The sequence below is a fragment of the Chiloscyllium punctatum genome, chromosome 41 (assembly GCF_047496795.1).
Source record: "Chiloscyllium punctatum isolate Juve2018m chromosome 41, sChiPun1.3, whole genome shotgun sequence".
In the NCBI taxonomy this organism is placed as follows: domain Eukaryota; kingdom Metazoa; phylum Chordata; class Chondrichthyes; order Orectolobiformes; family Hemiscylliidae; genus Chiloscyllium; species Chiloscyllium punctatum.
The window spans coordinates 54,010,552-54,032,661 of NC_092779.1; the positions used below are offsets into that span (position 1 = coordinate 54,010,552).

General features: G+C 41.3%; 1 protein-coding gene across 1 annotated transcript in view; it reads right to left on the reverse strand.

Moving 5' to 3' along the window:
• LOC140465074 (doublecortin domain-containing protein 2-like) overlaps nt 1-22,110 on the reverse strand; it is a 219,123-nt gene that overhangs the window by 94,350 nt on the left and 102,663 nt on the right. The window contains exon 7 of the mRNA XM_072560919.1: nt 14,275-14,464. Within this exon, the coding sequence (XP_072417020.1) occupies nt 14,275-14,464 (190 nt within the window). The remainder of the gene's footprint in view (nt 1-14,274; nt 14,465-22,110) is intronic.

Below are 22,110 nucleotides of genomic sequence, written 5' to 3' on the forward strand. Positions count from 1 at the left end.
AATGGAATGCCTTCACACTCAGACTGTCTCTTCTTGAGCTAAATCAATCCAGTTTATGACATAAATGCACACCCCATCATCTTTCTGATATGGAAAAGCTTTCCATTTACAGCTATATTAAGTTGAATCTGCTCTAGTTCTGCACTTGCGAAGGTGGTTTCAATTCTTCAATAATTTCTCCACTGCTTTATCAAACTCTACTGACCTCCTCAGTCCAGTATCATTTATAAATCTGAATAATTAACTCACATATCTGAATCCAGCTGATTTACATAGTTCAGAACAAGAGGAGGGACAATAACACTCTTCTCTGAGCTGGTAGCTGCCAATTTTGCTCCCTTTCAACGATGACGCTATTTTACCATTTACTCTGAAAACCTGATAGGACTGTGGTTACTCAAGTTTTGTTTCATTGGCTTACTTTAAAATTCAGGCCTTCACTATTAAGGTAGAAGGTTTCAAATCCAGGAGAGAGGCTATCAGTTGATGAAAGGGGCACAAAAGACTCAGAGAGACTCCTATTGCACTAATATATATTCTTAGCTTTCTCATCTGCGACAAGAATATTGAGGGTCAGCAATTATTAAAATTTCAACACTGGTTAGCTACTATTGTGTGGAGTAAAGAACCAAGGAAACATTGCTGTTTAATGTAGAGATAATGTGGAGATGCTGGTGTTGGACTGGGTGGACAAAGTCAGAAGTATTAGAAAAGAGAAAAGAAACAAGTTCACACCGACCCACAACCCACCCATACCCCTAACCTAACACTACGAGCAAATTAGTATGGCCAATTCACCTAACCTGCACATCTTTGGACTGTGGGAGGAATCCAGAGCTCCTGGAGGAAACCCACACAGACAACGTGCAAACTCCACACAGTCAGTTGCCTGAGGCGGGAATTGAACCCAGGTCTCTGGCGCTGTGGGGCAGCAGTGCTAACCACTGTGCTACCATGCCACCCATAACATGAGGTCACACAACACTAGGTTATGGTCCAACAGGTTTACTTGAAATCACAAGCTTTCAGAGCGCTGCTTCTTCAACAGATGAAGTCACTTCACCTGACGAAGGAGCAGCGCTCCGATAGCTTGTGATTTCAAATAAACCTTTTGGATGAAAACCTAGTGTCATGTGACTTCTGACCTAAGGTAGAGATGAATGCAACTAAAAGCTAAATTAAGAACTTTGAAACTTTGAAAATAAACTTCAACAATTTTGAAATAAAACAAGCAACAGCTTTCATGTGAATGTGAATAGAATTAGGAATTATGGGCATACAGTCACTAAAAACATATAAACCATTAAGGGTTGAAATCTTTCAATCACCTTGTTTCCCTGAGCTATACTCCCAACGTGCAGTGGTTACCATGGATGTGACCATATGTTTGATATAGACATATGAGCAAACTCATATGGGCCATTATAACATGCAAATTCTCAGTCAAGTAGCTCTGAAGATTCAATCAGCTTACTCAGGAAATACCAAAGTACATCTTTTAAATTAATAATGAAAATGTTATAGATATAAAAATTGGTTATGTGGTATATGACAAGTTATGATTTCTGAACAAGAGAGTGCTTGGACAAAGATATAAACAGCCCCATATCAAGGCCAGTCATTTTGGCTTCGCAGTTTTAGCAAAAAGCTAGTCACGAGTAAAAATGATCCAAAAGAGCTTGAAATATATTCCAGGATACTATTCACAATGCCAGAAAGGGGCCACTGAACAGAATTTTCCCAGGGATGGATTGGCAAGAAAGTTCAGAAAATCATATCAGGTGGGCAGTGAGGACTGTCTCGATTCAGAAACTAAGAAGTTCACTTTTCAACTAAGCGTTGAACGCCGAGATCAGATTTGCACCATTGAAACCTATTTGCATGAATTTGCATGTATTTGCTTCTCATTATCATTAACCACTCCTCACTTATAAGTGTATTTCTATTCTCTGTCCTGTCAGATAGAAATTAGATGGCAATTATGTTGACATGAAAGTCAGAGCAACTTGCCTGGCAATTCCAGCTTGCTCTTGCAGAACTTCATCCTGTATACAAGGCACAATCATCTCAAGGCATGCTCTACAGGCAACGGCTGTCCACACAAACCTGGCATCAGACACTTACCAGTATTTACAAATGTGAGATTGCATTTACAATGAAGCATTATCATGTGCTATCAGAAAGGTTTTTACAATAATTTCCCTCTCACAATGAGACTCTCTACCTGCCTGTCGGCCCTGGAGTTTTTTCAAACAACCCAAGGGCATTTGCATCTACAGAAGCCAGACATACGGAGGGATCTACCCAGAGGCAGGTGCACCCTCCTTGGTGTGAACTCCTGCAGGGTCAAGAGTGGCAAACAGGGTGGAGGTAGCTGACCCAGCCAACTCTGGAGTGTCCTGGGAGGAGATAGCTGGGGTTTGGGGGGGGGAGGGGGGGAGGTGAGGGGGCTGGGGGGGCTGTTGGGCAGCCTACATATGGTGCATCCTCCAGTGGTGTTTCGCCCAACCTGTCTCCTTCTGAGCAAGGGACACCCAGACCCTCATCTCCCTGCCATTTCCCATTGGAGAGCTGTACAGTAGATCCAGCGGCCATTGACAGCATTGAACCTAGCACATCAACACTTCCATGAAGGCAGGCAGACATTCAGATGCCAGAGGCAACATGGTACAAAAGGCACTGAGGCAGTCCTGTAACCTTTCTGTCAGTTTTCCCACTGTCTGTCTCTGACAAACCTGCTTGCTGCCCCTGTGTCTGCTTGGGCATTTTGATGAAGTTGTTGTGGTTCTGTTTGCCGAGCTGGGAATTTGTGTTGCAGATGTTTCGTCCCCTGTCTAGGTGACATCCTCAGTGCTTGGGAGCCTCCTATGAAGCGCTTCTGTGATCTTTCCTCCAGCATTTGTAGTGGTTTGAATCTGCCGCTTCCGGTTGTCAGTTCCAGCTGTCCGTTGCAGTGGTCGGTATATTGGGTCCAGGTCGATGTGCTTATTGATTGAATCTGTGGATGAGTGCCATGCCTCTAGGAATTCACTGGCTGTTCTCTGTTTGGCTTGTCCTATAATAGTAGTGTTGTCCCAGTCGAACTCGTGTTGCTTGTCAGTTGCATGTGTCACAGCCTGGAGGCAGCCTTGATGGTCCATCCTCTGAGGGTTCTGTGATTTCTTCTCAGAGGTGGAGGAAGAGGTGTCCTGTGCTGCTGGCATATTGGACTTTGAGACTGTGTTGATGCTACTAGTGCCTGCAGGAGACGGGGGAGAGAAAGTATTGCCAACAAGGGGCAGAAGGTGAAGTGAGGTGAATTGGATTGAATTTATTGTCACGTGTACCGAGGCAAAGTGAAAAGTTTTGTCTTGTGAGTAATACAGGCAGATCACATAGTTAAGTAGCATAAATAAGTAAATAATAGGTAAACTGTGGCAAAAAAAAAGGTACAGGTGAATGTTAAGAGGTTGTGAGTCCATTCAGTATTCTAACAACAGTAGGATAGAAATTCTTACGAAACCGGCTGGTGTATGTGTTGATCCACATTGATCCACAGTGGCAGTAATGGGAGAACAGCACAGCAACAGCAAATGCTTCTTACTTGTTGGTGGGACACAGACGTTTTTGTGTGGGTAGTTTCCATCCTCACTGGCCAACACCTCTCCTTGTAAGGAATGAGAAGCAAAATATCAGGTGTCCACTACGCATCTTGCCAGCCTATTATGAATTATTTTCTCCTCCTGGAGGGAAGAGACTGTGTAAAAAGTGGGTGACACAACTGTTAACATTGGTGGAGGTGGGAGAAAGGTGATGAAATGTCCTGTCTGAGTGGGAAAACAGTGCAGACTCCATGCAGGTATACTGGTCTAAGGGCATGAGGTAGATGAGAGCAAGTTGGGGAAGATATTGCAGGCAAGGGTGAGATGGGTAAACCGTGAGCATTGGAAGCAGAGGGAAGATGGTGGCACTTAACTAGGCACAGCAGGGAAGATCATTGACTGCTGAGCCTTTATCCAAACCATAGAGCCCACGCCAAGCTCAAACCAGCATGGCAGTGTTTGGTGTTGTGGTCCCCTCTGCTGGTCCTTGAGGAACAGGTCAACCTTCTTCTGCATTACTCCATCTACCAGGACCAGTGGGTCCCTGCCTACTAAGTGGGATGCCAATTTTCCCTGCCTATCATGTCAGAGGCAAATAAAACACAATGTGCTGTAGCTGTGGAGTGCCAGAAATGAACCAGGTGCAGAACTGCCTTTATACATGGCGCCTGCACCAGGTATTCCAGATGACCCAGCAGTGGGCAGTGGGAAACATGACAAGTGGGATGTCATAAGAGCATGGTGTTCAGACAATGAGACAAGTTTGGGAAAATAGTACAAGAAAATACACTCATCCTTAAAGACAGAAACCCTCCAAGAATCTCACCAAAAAAAAGGTAAATTTAGTTATTCCTTTTCAAACCTAGTGCTAGCCAGTTTAAACAAACAAAAGATTCCAAAATACCAAGGCCTCTAGCAGTTCATAAATCCAATTTGTTGGCTGAAAGATTGGAGAAAAAGAGGAGAACACAACAACAGATCTTGTAACAACATAGTTCACTTGTAGTGCCTGACTATTGAAATGAAACCTTACATTCAGACATACTTTATGAAAGTTTTCTGCTCTATTCCAGGTAAAACAATCGTTTTGGTATTTATACCAATTAAATGTGGCACAGTGGTTAGCACTGCTGCCTCACAGCGTCAGAGACCGGGGTTCAATTCCCGCCTCAGGCGACTGACTGTGTGGAGTTTGCACATTCTCCCCATGCCTGCATAGGTTTCCTCCCACAGTCCAAAAATGTGCAGGTTAGGTGAATTGGCCAAGCTAAATTGCCCGTAGTATTAGGTGTAGGGGAATGGGTTTGGGTGGGTGCGCTTCAGCAGATCGGTGTGGACTTGTTGGGCTGAAGGGCCTGTTTCCACACTGTAAGTAATCTAATCTAAATGACTCCCGAGCTGATGAAGAATGTCGATTGACTAATATTACAGGTGATTTAGAGGTGTTCAAATTTGGTAGGGAGTTGACAAAGTAAGTAAGGAGAAATTTACTGGATGGATGGCCAGAAATCAGAGGACACTGTTTGCAGGTAATTAGGAAAAGAACCAGGGGTGAAACAAGAAGACTTTGTTTAAACTATCTTGTGTTGTTCTGATCTAGAATGCATTGTTTCAAAGGGTTGTCAAAGGGGATGTAACAGGAACGCTCAAGAGGAAATTGGCTGCATACTTGAAAAGGTAACATTTGGAGGGCTACAAGAAAGAGGGGAGTGGGATTAAGTTGGTCACTGCTTTCAATTTGGCAGGTTCAGCCTTTTGGTCTGCTTCGGCATCATAAAATTCTACCTTTCTATGAAGAAGCGACGATATTGAATTTTATTCAATGTTTGGAAAATAGTATGAATGAACAAGAAACAATCACTATAAGTAACACTTCGGTGATTCTGTGAAACTTTCATATAATCCTATTAGAGCACACAGATTTAAAGTGAATTGCAAATATAGCAAATGTGTTGTGAGAGTTTTTTTCACACAATGAGTGGTTCAGCTCTGGAATGCACTGCCTGTGGTGTGGTGGAGGGTACGGGAAAAAGCCAGGTTAATGGCAGAAAGTCAGAATGCCAGCTTTAGAGTCAGTGCAGATAAAATGGGCCAAATTGTCCCCTTCAGTTCTCTAGCAATAATGCGATTCTGTGAAATATCTACTGTATCAATGCTTCACAAATGAATACATGACCATACTCCAGGCCAAGCTAAAATTGGCTGGGAAATCTTTAACACAAGAAAGAAGTCAAAATAAAAAATGACTCAAGGTACTAAACGATTGAGTGTATTAAGAGTCTACGATCAAGTATTCAGGCATGGTGAGTCCAAAACATACTGAGGGTTCTGCAGGATTCCTGCCCCATAAAAAGTCCTGAATAGAAAATTCTGCAGGATAAGTAACCTTCACATCAGATTCCAGGAATGTGCTTGCTGGGCATGGAACTTTGCGAAGTGAGCTTAAACATATGAAAACTAACTTCAATTATTTGAAGGTGCACCTGAACCTGAACCAAGATCAATATATTCCGAATCTTAAGTAATTGGGTAATGAAATTTATATAACCAAACAGGAGCAGCAGAGTGGATTAAAACAGTGTGTCTAGATTTGCACACTTCAGACCAGTGTTGCAGCTATGTTGGAATGGTCCCTTATGGCTGCAGTCTAAAGAATGTAGTTCTGATGCTCTCACACGTAATGAGACATGAATCAGAAAAATCACAGGTCAGTTCACAAACATTTCAAGGGAAGAAAAGGCTTAAAAGTGTTCTGTAGGATAATACCAATGCTTATTTAAGGAATGTTAAATCCATGTCTGATAGTACATTTTTAAAGCAAGAGATCTTGCCTCACAAATCTTCATGGAATTCTTTCAGAACAGTAAGCAAGGATTATATAATCCACTTTCCTTAAAACATTTCATAACACTGATTTAATCAGAAAAGCTAAAAAGGTAGTAGAATTGGCTGGAAATTAAACCAGCTGGATTTAATCTCGACTTAACACAAGAAAGCAGAAGTGATGATAAACCATAACGAGATGCAAAAAAAATGAGGAATGGACCATTTAATGTGAATTGAAATAGACTGTCGAACATTGGTTAGGGCTAATGTCACAACTTATTATGAGGCAACTGCAGGTCTGCAATGATCTTGTCCAAGACAATTTAATAATGGGTGGAAGAACGGTATCATTTTAATTCAATGACATTCTTAATAAACCAATTTATGATATTGTACATGAGACACTCAGAGGCCTTCCTACGGTCTGTAAAGGAGATGTAGTTGCATCCTAAAATTAGAAAGTAATTCTGAAAACTTGAGAATATAGTTTCCATTGCTCACTATATTTAGCATAACTAGATATGAGCACTAAACAGCCTCACATCTATGTATTCAACTTCATTTTAGAATTATAAAGTAATTACAGCACAGAATGAGGCAATTTGACATTTAGTGCCTTTGCCCGTCCCTGCAAAGGCAAAGTCCCACTCACCAGCACCTTCCCCCCTTTTCTTCTTCCCAAACCTTAGAAGGTATTGAACACATACTTGGCATGGAAACTTTGAAGACTGTGAGGAAAGAGCAAGACTAGCTTGTCGTTGTTTTCGACTTATGCAAGCATGATGGGCTGAATGTCCTCCTTCTGTCTGATATGATTCTGTGAAAATATAAGCCCGGATTTCTCCACAGCACAGAAGTTCATGTTTCAAAATGCTTACCAGAGGACTCCGTTTCTGATTAAACTAAGAATTTAACAAAAAGCGCAGGGCAGCATTCTCCTTTTCAAAATTTATAATACAATAAGTGCAGTTAAATATATTAGTTATGACATGTAACATTTTAATAAAATGAAAGGAGTACAATTGCCTTCCATGAAGAAAGTTAAAATGCTTTTGGCAGATGGAAGATGAGAGTGGGTTTCCCATTGCATTCTCCCCACAAAATTGAATAATCAATATAAATAAATGTCACTATTACCAGTGGCAGGTATTACCTGACCTGTTTGCCTACATGTACACCTCTTCTCTCCCACAGTGACAAAACTCGTTGCCTTTCACATAGCATCCGACTAAACATACTAGCAACCCTGAGGCACACATCCAGATCACAAAAGTTGGCAGCCAGACTTTCACTGCACAAATTAGCAGGCTTCCTTGTCCATTCCTGTTTTAAAAGTATTCTTCCCAACCCTTTCCACTGCCCTCCAAGATTTTTATAAGGTGTTTATATAGATTTATCAAATGAGACTGACAACTGCGGACCGTTCAATCTGCCTCACTGACACCTTATCATATCCACATTCCATCAGAGGTCTCTTTCACCCCCATCCAGCAGCTGAAGAGAAGCACACAAACTGATTATGGGTTATTCACACAACAGAGGGAATTAAATATTAAAGCTTTGCAGTAGCACAGTGGTCTCCCAAACAAACCATCCCAGCTGTTTTCACTTCAGTACTCTGTCAGACACAGCCTCAGCCATTGATTGAAAACACATTTTCAGGCAACAGCAATAGACTGTGCGCCCAGGGTGCCTGCCATCTGTCTTGGTCAATTCTGCAACTCGGCTGCAAGGTCAGGAGTGCGAGGTGATGCAAGGATAGGCTGACCTTGGCTGTACCATGGTCACCTCAAATACAATAATCACTAGAGCAAATGATGTTGGAAGCAGATTTTAAAAGAAATGATAAAAATGCTAAACATTCAGACAAGGAAAGAAAGGTGAATGTTCTAGTCAATCATAAATGTTAACTCCTAGTTGGTCATTTTCAGAATATTATTTATAGTTGCTTGCAGATGTACAATCCCAGTTGTCTCCAATATATATAACAGTTCTTTACTGCCATCTTCAGAAAAGTCTTGATACTACAATTTTAAAGGAACCCATTAGAATTTTAAAGCACAAAAGATGGCCATTTGGTCCAAAACATCTGTGCTAGTTGTTACTGCTTACTCAATATTCTTTTCAATTTTTTTCTTAAATATTTACTATTTATCATTACATACATCCTGCTTCGACCATTGTTTCTGATAGGACATTCAAAATTTAAAAATAAAATTCTCCTAAAACCTTCCTTCACTAAACAGAATTTAATGAGAAAAAGTGCTTGAGTTGGATAAGCAATTGGTTTTGTTTTCATCGGTGAAATGTGATTATTAACAGTAATGGTTTGTGTTGAGACTAGTTAATATTGAAATTCTGCCAGTACCTCTGGTGTTCATACCATGACAAAGATGATAGAGGAAATTATCCATAAGTTTGTAAATTATACAATGACTTAGAACAATGGTCTAACCTTGAAAAGATTACTCTAACCAGGTTGAGATGCAATGGGGAAATCAATCTGCATACACCCTGTTCACATTATTTTGAAAGACTCCGTTTTCCAAAGTCACATTAAGTCATGGCCTCCTCTACCCTCTCAAATGGACATTAATGATCTAGTAATTTCCTCCTATTTCAACCCGTAAGGAAGTATTTCTGGTGTCCTGACCAACAGCTACCCCCAAACAAGATTAAAGCCAGAAAATCTGCGTTTGTGGGATCTTGCTGTACATAGATCGGCAATTGCATTTCCTATATTACTTGTCCTCTATATGCCTGAGATGTCCTGAAGCCATGAATGGCACAACATAACTGTAAGTTCCAAGAGATATTTCATTTCATCAAATGTTATATTTCATTTCAGCACAAGTCGTTTAATGCCAGCCATCTTTACAACAAACGTATCCTCATCTTTCCTGAAAATTGTCACAATTGCAGCAATAAACTAAAGTTCAAGATATGGACAATCAGCTAACTTGTGTATATTCAAGTCTGCATTACATGGTAGAGAAACAGAGTAAATGAGGGAGTTAGAGATATAGGAAAGGCAAACAAACCAACAACTTGCAAATAGCAGTTTGAACTGAAAATGTATGAAGAGTACTGCACAAAAGAGAACCAAAATGACCACTGAGACTTTGCTAGAGCAAGAGTGAGAGAGATAAGAAGATTGTGTTGTGTTAAATGAAGAATTGTTTTTAAAGGCAGGAAATTCTTTACAGCCAACTAAGTGCATGTAAAGAATAATTCCTGATGTAACGTAAAAAAACAAGGTGTCACCTTGTGCACAGTGAGCTCTCTCAAACAATAATATGATGATCCATCTGTTTTTACTATTTTGATTGAGGGAAAAATATTGGTCAGATACCTGAGGTAATCATCGTGCTCTTCTGTGAATTAGGGCCCAGAATCTTTTAACATCTACATAAAAGGCAAACGAGCTCTTGGTTTAACGTTTCATCAAAAGGACAACAACTTCAGCAGTTCAACACTCCCTCACTCCTGCACTGGAATATTAGTCTTGATTATTTGTATTCAAGTCCTGAATTTCAAAGGGTGGGGTTAAGGTGAGGTGAGGTTCTTCCACAGTAGTAGAACAGAAGGAAACAAGTGAATATGAAATGAGGAGAAACAGAAGACCTGCAACTGAAGCTTGGATATCAATTTTATTCTTCGTGTTGATTAGATTTCAAACTAAAGACTTATGGGAGGAAGACTATCCAGAAAGTAAAAAAAAACACTCAAAGATAAAATATAAAGAAACTACAAAAACCGAGAATGGTTTGGACTTTGCAATAATTGTATTCTTGTCACATTAAGTGTTCACTGTAACTACTCCTCAGAAACTAAAAGCAACTTCTGGAGTCCACACAGCCACAGTTAAACGTGTAAATCCAGATGTTGCTGTGCATTATTCAACACTGCTCCAGAAGTATACCATTGAAGACTTCCCAGAATGTTCCATCGGGTCAGACCAACCAGAAGCACTGCAACAGTGGTTTAGAGTCAACAAGGTGTGGCCCCAGAAACACTCAACATTGAGTTTGAATCCTGTGGTGCCTGATAGGACCAGTTCAAACATGAGCAAAGAAGCCTCCTGATTTCTGACTACTGCTCACCCTCAGCTGATGATTCAGTATCCACACTGAACAACACTTAGAGGAGGCACTGAGGATGCCAAGTAAACAGAGTGTACTCTGGATGGGAATCTTCAATGTCCATTATCAAGAGTAGCTAGTTAGCATCAGTACTAATTTGCGTGGCTGAACTCTGAAAGTTGTTTCTGCCAGATTGTGTCTACAGCAGATGATGAAAGTACCACATGATGGGAAAAACCTACTCAACATCATCCACATCAATCTAGCAGTCACAGATGAATCTAATTACCAGAGTATCCGTAGGAGTAATCATGATCATTGGGAAGACAAAGTTCAGTTTTCAGAGAAAGAGAGAAGACTCTCTACCTTGTGCAGTAATACCATTTTACAAAAGAGTAGACCCATCAGCTCTGAACTGATCGTGCATGAGGTGCTATTGGCCAGCAACTGCATAAAAAGACTTGTTCCAACACACAGAGTGTAATCTCACTCCGAACTATCATTAACATCGAACTATGGGACCAGCACTGGTTCAATGTGGAGTGCAGCAGAGATGTCTAGAGCAGTATCAGGCATTCTAAAAATGAGATGTCAATCTAATGAGGTCACACACAGGATGACATGTATGTAAAACAGTAGAAGCAGCATACAATGACTGAGTTAAGTGATCCCATAACCAACAGATTTGATCAAATTTCTGCAGTCCGATAACATCCAGTTGAGAATTAAAGTAGATTGTTAAACCACTAACAACAAGAGGGAGTGGTCTCTGTGGAATGCTGATAGGAGTGGGGAGGGAAGTATATCTCTGGTGGTAGGGTTTGATTGTAGGTGGGTGGAAACGGTGGAGGATATTATTAAGTGGGGTGGAAGATGAGGATCTGCGGGTTCTATGCTTGTTGCAGTTGGAGGGGTAGAGTTCATGGAGGAAAGTGCGAGTATTGGAGGAGATGTGCTGGAGGGCATTTTGATCATGTGGGAAGGGAAATTACAGTCCTTGAAATAGGAGGCCGTCTGGGATGTCCTGGGGAGGAATTGGTTCTCCTGGGAGCAGATGTGGCGGAGTTGGAGGAATTGGGAGTAAGGGATTGCGTTTTTACAGGGGGTGGGGGTGGGAGGATGTGTTGTCCAGGTAGCTGTGGCTTACAGTGGGTTTGAAGTAGGTGTCTATGTTGAGTTGGTCACTGGAGATGGCGGGGTCCAGTCAGGGGAGGGAGGTTTTTGAAATGGTCCAGTCGAACTTGAGGTCAGGGTGGAAGGTGTTTGTGAAGTTGCAGTCCTCCTCATGGGAGCATGAGGTGGCGCTGATACAGTCATCGATGTAGCGGGGGAAAAGATGGGGGATGGTGCCAGTGTAACTGCAGAAGATGGACTCTTCCACATACCCGGAGACGCAGGCATAGCTGCGCCAATGCGGGTGCCCATGAGTACCCCTTTGGTCTGAAGGAAGTGGGAGGATTTGAAAGAGAAGTTGTTGAGGATGAGGACCAGTTCCGCCAATCAAATGAATGTATTGGTGGAGGGGGATTGGTTGGGTCAGTGGGAGAGGAAGATACGGAGGACTTGGAGGCCTTTGTCATGGCAGATGGACATGTAGAGGGACTGGATGTCCATGGTGCAGATGAGGTGTTCAGGGGCGGGGAAACAACAGTCATGGAGGATGTGGAGGGCGGGGTTGGTGTCCCAAATGTATATGTGGGGAGTTCCTGGACCATGGGGGACAGGACAGTGTCAAGATATGAGGAGATAGGTTTGGTGGGGCAGGAACAGGCCGAGACGATGGGTCAACCAGGGCAGTCGGGTTTGTGAATTTTAAGTACAAGAATCAACTGAGTGCGGTGGCCAGCAGCCTCATGTATTGGAGAAGACGTCTTCCAGAACTAGTCACATCCCAAGCCAAGCTGTTCCAGTACAGTCACAATTCTGGCATCTACCCAAATAATGAAGAAAATTGTGCACAAAAGGCATGATAAATCCAACCCAACCAATTACCATGCCAGCAGACTACTCTGAATCATCAATAAAGTGTTGGAATGGGGCAACTGGCAATATTATCAAGCAGCATTTACATAGCAATAACCTGCTTACTGATGCTTAGTTTGGGTTGTTCCAAACCATTTATCTCCAGATCTCAGCACAGTCCTGGACAATACAATCCTCCAGACATGAGAGACTGATTAACCTTTAAGTTAATGTAACATTTGATTGAGTGTGACATTGAGGAGCCCTACTGAAGCTGAAGTGAATGGAAATGAAGAGAAAAAAAAAATTCCTCTGGTTGGAGTCATACTTGATATAACGGAAGATTACGGGACACCCATTTCAACCCCAGGCAGTGTCCTATGCCAAACCATAAATCCTCCCACTTCCTTTAGCTGCTTCATCAATGAACTTCCCAACAACCTAAACTCGGAAGTGAGGACATTCACTGATGACAGAGTGCTCAATGCAATTCATAACTCCACAGAAACTGTATATGCAGCTAGACCTGGACAACATTCAAGTTCAGCTAAGAAAGAGCAAATAACATGCCCAGCACACAATGATATGGGTTTCCCTTTTCCTATTGCACTGTGTTGAATGAGGGGTAGCTGAATGTTTTAATAATGAACTGAGTTCATAGTAACTGTGAAACCGGCTGACTGGCCCTGAACGAGTGATGTACGCTTGTTGAATATCAAATTTCACCACTATTGTAAGAAATGCCAATGTAAACATTTTATACAAGCTAGAAATGATAGTTTAGTTCTACCTTAATCCCATGTGCATGCAACAAAAATTTATTTCACTCTCTGTAAAAGTTAAGGCAAATTGAAGGCAAAGGAATTCAATGGTTTTCAATTTCTGAGTTTGATGACTGTATGAAATATTGCAATGTGATTGGCTGTTTACTCTGCTTGATGACAGCAAGCCTGGAGATTAGTTAGATTGCGGGGGAGCATCACATTCAAACTGCCAATAGGAAAAAGTAAGTCCACACTACTAGGTTGCTAGGTCTGTATGGACAGCTTTCTTTGAAGTTAGCAGCAACATTCATCGCTTCACCTCTGATTATGAAGTACAGCCCAATGAATTGGATGTAAGGTAGTCTTGTGATGCAGTTGGTAGTGTCCCTGCCTCTGATCCAGAGGTTCTGGGTTTAAGTCCCCCTCTAGGTCATGGAGGGTTTGTTCATGATGTGGACAGACAGATTGAGCATCAACTTGCACATTTTCCCAACATACACCAGTGGCAGGTGGTAAGAGAGGGTGCTGCTCCTGGTCAACAATATGATGTTAAAGATTTGGAGCCTATACCATCACAATTCACAGCTACAGCTTGAAACATGCATATAGAAGTGCATGTTGTTAAAGCAACTCAAATCCTTTGGCATGGGAAGGGCAGGAGGAGGCTGTTATTTCAGTTGATTGAATGACTGGGTGTGCATCACATTAATGCCAACAATACTGGATTCAATCCCAATTCTGGAGCTGCCACCTTGCAGGTGGTAGGAGATCATGCTGCTGTAGGGTTGGACCTGCCTTTAGCAGGAAGGTGACAACCGAGATATATCACAGATGGAGATGATTCTTGTTTGGCAGATGGGATTCATTGTCTGCCCCAACACAATTTACCTCCATCATGTACATTACTGCTTCAGTGACTGTGACTTAATTTGATTGACAAAAGTGGCTGTGGTAAACAGATATTAATCGGTAGAGGCACTGATAAATTTCTGAGACCCTCTTCAAATGTTGTGACAAAATTCTGTAGACAACATAATGTAAAAGAAAAGAATAACTTACCATTCTCCTGAGTAAGTTTTGGGTTTCCAATATCCTCCTTAACGTTCCTCACTTTGATGGGTTTTGCATGGAACACTGATTCTTCTCCAGTTGTAATTTGTTCCTTCTTTCCTTTCCTTTTTGCTGGCTGTGGTGAATTCATTGGATATGCTTCACTTGTGGTCCCTGTTGAACGAACTTGGCGATCTCCCTGTTAATTTAGCAAACCCCAGTGAGATCAATAGTCATTTGTGGATCTGCACTAGTTTTTCAATAAAAAAATTCTCTACAAGCGTGCAAATTATTAAAGGCTTTCTTCTGTATGGGCTGAGGGAAATTTATTGCCAGGAAACACCAGGTAATAGGCATTTTTAAGCAGACCCAAGCAACTCACAGACTTGCTACTCAGCTGTTGGGTATTGCCTGAAATCAAGAAAATGTAAGCTCAGTAAAAATAATGATAATGGAATATAATTCCAGGGCCCAAATATTGGAGTATAAGACCTCCTTATAACGATTAAAGGTAATTCTGTTAAAGGTAAATCTGTTCAGTGACTGTTTAAAGTGACATATATTTTTTATTTGAGATAGCCTTCACCTGCTAATTCATGTTTGAATCCCTTAATTCTAAATTATTTTAAACAGTAAAAGTTTGGAAAAGTTTATCTTGTACAGCTGTTCTCTTTCCATTGGTGTTGTGAGAATTCCTTTGTTATTGAAGAACATTACTGGAGTTTACAAGAATTGTAAGAATATTTTAAAATGAGGATCAATTCAATTTATTAAGCTATTGATAAATTTGGAACCACAATGCAAGGTGAAATGCCAAAGATTTTTAGGTATTAAATAACATGCTTGGAAATATATCTACCTAGCTACCTTCATAGAGTTCAGCCTGTGTTCTATAGCCTGTAACATTGTCCAATGAATGGAGTCATCTTTCTACTTGAAGTCTAGCTACACAAAAAAAACACTTTAATGAAGACACGTTGCCTTTTATTGCTCTTCACAAAGTACATTTTATATACAGGACAGAAACAAACCATTCTCTCCAACTGGCTCAGACTTCAAAAAACTCTCTGTTCCTCTGAGTGCAGCTTTATGTAACCCCTCTCCCTTTGCTTCACCATAGGTGGCAGTAATAGATACAATAAAGTAACTTGGCACGCCACAAGAGAGGCTGGTTAAGAGCCAACCACACTGGACTGGCACAGAAGTCACATATGTACCAGACCAGACCATGTTTCTTTCTCTGAAGGGCATATGTGAACCAGTTGGGATTAAATGATAAAATGATTAAACAGCGTGGAGGTCGTGTCCCAGTGTGAAGTGTCCAGGTATTCCAGTGGCCCACCAGGCAATCTCATTCAGGAGTGATGCTCTCGGCCTGGCATGGCAGTCTTCATTGGTGGAAGCTTCAGGCCCAGTATTCCAGCGGCCCAGCTTGGTGGTCTCACCTCAGCTGTGTCTTCAGGATATTCCATGATTCCTTAATTGGCTTTTCCTGAGCCCAGGAGCCATTAACTAAACTGTGATGAACTTTGGTGCCTTCTGTCATTGATGTAGGTGCTTTGGTGGGACGACTTATAAAACTTTTCACTGCATTTTTCATGTAAAAGCATACATGACAATAAAGTTCTATTCTATTCTATTCTAAACTGATGTACCTAGGCTTACTTCTATTAGTGTCAGCTTTGTATAATAAGTTTATACAACAAGATCACATTAAACTAAGATTGTCAAATTGCTGTGATGGAATTTGAGCGCGTGATCTCTGGATGTTAGTTTGTCTATGACTCATTCACACCAGAAATAGGAGTGACTCAGGCATTGATTTTTTTTTTCAAGGGCTGAGTATTTCCGAATGTTAATTTGCTTCAATCACATGAAGCCTCTTCATTGAAGATGACATATATCCAGCCTTTTAGCAGCTTTTCTGTGCAACTCACATTGCAAATCAAAATCTTAACTGATTTGTTAAACAACCACTTTTCCTGATCTATACAGAAGGTTGGTTTTCTGCTTTGAATCTTACCTGAATATGACCAAAAAACAAAGGCAAGCTGGCTTTATTTTCACACCTGCTACTTTACATGTGAAGAAATAAATCCCCATTTTCAATTACATTCCCATTTTAAACATATAGTGATTGCTTCAGGGAGGTTATGAGATTATTGCTAAAATGTGAAGGTGCTGGTTTTGGACTTGGGTGGACAAAGTCAGAAATCACACAACACCAGACTATAGTCCAACAGGTGTATTTGAAATCACAAGCTTTCAGAGCACCCCTGGTTTCACCTGACGAAGGAGCAGCATTCTGAAAGCTTGTGATTTCAAATAAACCTGTTGGACTATAATCTGGTGTTGTGTGACTTCTGAAATTATTGATAAAATAGACTTCCCAACAAACCAGCACTGGTCAGGCTAGTTTTTCATCATCGTTAGTCAATTTGAATTCCCACAGTGACAAATACAGTGAAAAGTTTTATAAGTCATCCCACTATAGCACCTACATCAATGACAGAAATCACACGTAATTTTAATTTCTTTATTATTCAGACAAAGTTCATCACAGTTTAGTTAATGGCTCCTGGGCTCAGAGAAAGCCAATTAAGGAATGATGGAATATCCTGTAGTCACATGGAAATGTAGAACTGGCTACAAATTTACAAATAATGAAATCAGCTTAGAATAATTTCCCAGTTACAAATTCCATTCAGCATAACTTAATCAAACAGAGATTGTGGCATAAAAATAAACTACAAAACCCTGAAAGTCATGACTTAATTGTTCAGGATCCTGCACTGAAAACATTACATTTTTGACTGAAATACATCCTCTCGCTAGTTCCCAGTTGGAGGTTGGTTAGCTAGGTTGGATGAACAGTTGGTTTGTGATGCAGAGTAATAGAAACAGTGAGGGCTCAATTTCCATGCCAACTGAGGTTACCATTAGGCTCTCTCCTTCTCAATCTCTCCCCTTGTCTGAAGTCATAGAGTCACAGAGATGTACAGCACAGAAACAAACTCTTCAGTCCAACTCCTCCATGTTGACCATATATCCGAACCTAATCTAGTCCCATTTGCCAGCCCTTGGCCCATATCTCTCTAAACCCTTCCTATTTGTATACCCATCCAGATGCCTTTTAAATGTTGTAATTGTACCAGCCTCCGACACTTCCTGTAGCAGCTCGTCCATATATGCACTACCCTCTGCGTGAAAAAGTTGCCCTTTAGGTCCCTTCTACATTTTTCCTCTCTCTCTCTAAACCTATGCTCTCTAGTTCTGGACTCTCTCTCACTCCAGGGAAAGGACCTTGTCTATTTACCCTATCCATGCCCTTCATTATTTTATAAACCTCTATAAGATTACCCCTCAGCCTCCAATGCTGTGGGAAAACAGCCCCAGCCTATTCAGCTGCTCCCAATAGCTCAAATCCTCCAGCCCTGGCAACATCCTTGCAAATCTTCTCTGAACCCTTTCAAGTTTCACAACATCTTTCCAATAGGAAGGAGACTAGAATTGTACACAATATTCCAAAAGTGGCCTGACCAATGTCCTTTTTGTGACCCTTAGGTTAAACCACCACTTAGTTATCTCTTCCTAATAAGAGAGCAGCTGGACGATCCATTAGGACGACAGCAACTAGTTTCTAGTGCTCACAAAAGATTAAGGTCGGATTTTTGAACTGCTAGAGTAATCATACAATAAATCAAGATCCTTTTTTCCATGTAGTATAAGCATGCTCATTTTACATGTGTATGCGTGCATAACTAATATAACAGAATATTTTTATATTGCCATCATAGTATTTTATAGCTTTGCAAACTGATAATAAGCCAATCAACCCTTATAAATTACTCCCTTATAAGCCACTCCTTCCACACACCTATGCAATCCCCTTAATGCCACCACCTAAATTGTTTTATAACCCATGCTCACAAATGGGGAAGTTTGATTAGCCCCAGATAATGAGCCTTAGGTCACATCACAACTAAGACACTGCCACAGGATGAGACAACATTGGGAAGCTGGGATAGATTTGGACCAATGCAAGTGGACTGGGTCATTAGGAATCTGGTTGTCATAGGCAGGGCAAAAAGGGCAGGTGTGCAGAGATTGGGAATTCTGTGTGAACTGCTTATCTCTTTCTTATTTATTCTTGTTGCTGCTGCCTAGGGCAGCAAGCACTAGCAAACCAAAGCTGCAGCAGGGATCTCAACCAGGTGTCTGATCATTTGTACAAAAGTTATCGAATGACTGCTTTACCTCTGGGGAAAGAGCAACGCTCATTTCTATGAAAGATGGTGCCTTACAGCCTTACTTCAAACACGGACAAAACAGCTGAACCCAGAGCTGAGGTGCGAGTGATTGCTCTTGTTATCAAGGCTCCAACAAGTCCACACCGACCCACCGAAGCGTAATCCACCCAGTGCCACTCCCCTACATTTACCCCTTCACGAAACACTACGGGCAATTTAGCACGGCCAATTCACCTAACCTGCACATTTTTGGACTGTGGGGCAGCACGGTGGTTAGCACTGCTGCCTCACAGCGCCAGAGACCAGGGTTCAATTCCTGCCTCAGGCGACTGTCTGTGTGGAGTTTGCACGTTCTCCCCATGTCTGCGTGGGTTTTCTCCAGGTGCTCCGGTTTCCTCCCACAGTCCAAAAGTGTGCGGGTTAGGTAAATTGGCCATGCTAAATTGCCCGTAGTGTTAGGTGAAGGGTTAAATGTAGGGGGAATGGGTCTGGGTGGATTGCGCTTCGGTGAGTCGGTGTGGACTTGTTGGGCCGAAGGGTCTGTTTCCATACTGTAAGTAATCTAATCTAATCTAATATTCATTCGAAGCGCTAGCAAAATTGGAGTCAATGGAGTCAGTGGGATAACTCACCAATAGTTGGAGTCAGACCTAGTGCAAGGTAAGATGGTTGTGGTTTTTGGAGGTCAGTCATCTCAGCTTCAGGATAGCACTGCAGGAGCTGCTCAGGGTAGGGGTTTTAGCCCAAATATCTGCAGCTGCTTCAACAATTACCTTCCCTCCGTCATAAGGTCAGAAATGGGTTGTTCATTGTTAATTAGACAATGTCCAACACCATTCATAACTCCTCAGAAATTGAAGAGGTCCATGTCAAATGCAGCAAGTCTTAGACAAATCCTAGCTTGGGCTGACAAGTGGCAAGTGATAATTGTGCCACACAAATGTCAGTCAATGACCATCTCCAACAAAAGAGAATCTAATTATCACCCCTTGACCTTTAATGGCATCAACATCACTGAATCCTCCACTATCAACATCCTGAGGCTACCACTAATCTGGACTAGTCATATCAGTACTGTGCCTACAAGAGCAGGTCAGAGGCAAGGAATCTGTGGCAAGTTACTCACCTCCTGACTCTCCAAAGCCTGTCCACTCTCTATAAGGCACAACTCAGGAATTAGATTGAATACTCCCTATTTCCCTTTACGGGTACAGCTCCAGCAACACTCGAGAAGCTTGACATCATTTAGGACAAAGCAACCCATTTGATTGGCACTACATCTACAGATATCCAGTCCCTCCACCACTGACACTCAGTAGCAGCAGAGTGTACCCGACTAGATGCACTGCAGAAATTCACCAAGCATCCTTCAATAGCATCTCCTAAAGCTATGATCACTTCCATTAGAGGGATAAGGATAGCAGACACATGGGAACACCACCACCCGTGAGTATTCCTCCAAGCTTCTGATCACACAGACTGGGAAATATACACAGTCGCTCCTTCCCCATGGCTTGGTGAAAATCCTGGAACTCACTCCCTAATGGCATTGTGGATACACCCATACCACATGTACAGCTGCAATTCAAGAAGGCAGCTGAACAGCTCACCAGCACCTTCCCAATGGTGACTAGGAATAAGCAATAAATGTTGGACCTGACGTGCTGTGCTTTTCCAGCTCCACTCTAATCTAAACTCTGGTTTCCAGCATCTGCAGTCACTTTTGCCAAATAAATAATGGACCAGCCAGCAGTGCCAATGGGTCTGGGTGGATATCCCAATAAAAGTACAATTGCTTTAGAGCCCATCTTGAGGTCAAAGAGGAAGTACTCTTATTGTTAAAGCTAACTCCTTTTCTGAGATTAATCATTCCATAGGTCATCCACCCCCAACCCTGTGTTCTCTGTACAAGTGCCCATCTGTGCCCTACACTGGAATGCTCCCCAGCTGACTGGAGGTTAAGCCTATCAATTGGGCTAATTTCTGGACCCTCTTCCTGCCAATAAACAAAAGTCACAAAATGTGGAATAAAATCTCTCCTATCAAAAAATTATGTTAACACAAACCTGAAGTTTAAACTGTGGCAATAAAAATGCAGTAAAATGTGGGACATCTGTATTTCCTGTCTGAAACCTAAACCCCAGTGTGAAAATGGTTTTAGGTTTGATGTTAACATTAGAGAAAAATTGTTATGCTGAAACATTTGTACCATTGATCTCGAAATAACTCCTAAAAACAAATCAGGATGAATTTCTTGAATGCCATGAAAGAATGTACATAGTCGTAATAAACCATTCATATGGAAGGACTTTTATTATGTTTGGAATGTAATCAAAGTGCTTAATACACAAATTAAGTATGTGGCAATCCTTTAGATATAAGCTAGACTGCACTTCAGAAGAACCTCATTGGCTGTGAAGCACTTCTGCGAGATCCCAAAGCACTAAAAAATACTAAATGAGTACAAGTTCTTCATCTCAATCAAAGAAAGATTAATAATGACAGGGAAAGGAGTAGAAAGGACATCTTTTATTAAGCTTGCCATTTTGAATTTGAAGACAGCAGATTCTGTTTGGTTGTATTTGGGCTGGATCTTTACACTTGTGCATTGCAGGCTGGGAATGTTGACTGGAAAATAGTCTATTAAGAACAGAAAATCTCGGTCAGAAAGGCAGAGGTTTGCATTGTGTGCTCCATGCTATGAATGCAGAAGTGGAAAATCTCACTTTAACTTGAAAATTTTAAAAGAAGTTTAGGTTTGAAAATTCTGACAGAGTTCCTTTTAGTATGCAATCGAATTTCAAGTCATTTTATTTTCAAATTCCTACATTTAGCTGGTGGCACTGATTTTTAGGTTTCTGCACTAAAAGGAGGTTCTGTTTTGAACTTGTTTAAAAGACTCTTACAATGAGCATTTGGTTACTTTTGCCAAAATGTATTTCAGATCAAAAGATCTAAATGCCTATAAATCTGTTCAGCCCAGAAATTCAGCAGAAAATAGTGATGGATTGCTTGACTGGGTGCCTGCTGAGTTGGCTTAAGTCAATAAATGCAGCCAGTTAAGTAACACATACTGTGATTGCTGAAGTGCACCATGTAACAGGAAACATTCTTTCTTGCATCAGTTCTTGTGGAGCCTGTATGTAATGTTTTTTTTTAAATAATGAAACGCTTTATTTGAATGTGCTCTTTATCCAGAGAACACAGTGTCCCCATGAAAACTTGAATATTCACAGGTCTCCTCATTAATGTAAATAAAAGGTTTTATTTCATTACAAACATTAGAAATCATTCCATCCTTTAAAATTCTGTTTGTCTTATCCAGAGATTACTAGTCTCTGGGTGAGGCGCAGAGTGTATGATTCATAAGGAATCACAACTGCCTGGGACAGGCTTGGTGGAACATTAGCTCTTTTCCCTTTTATCATTTTCACATGTTTAACTATGCAGTAAATCTTTCGTGCTAAAGCCTGGTCAGAAAATCCAACTCTACATATAACTTTTTTTTTGTCCTGTGCAGTTTTATTGACCCACACTTCAAGGCTTCATGCATGCCAACCCTAGAAAAACAATAAATATGACCAACTATTTTGGG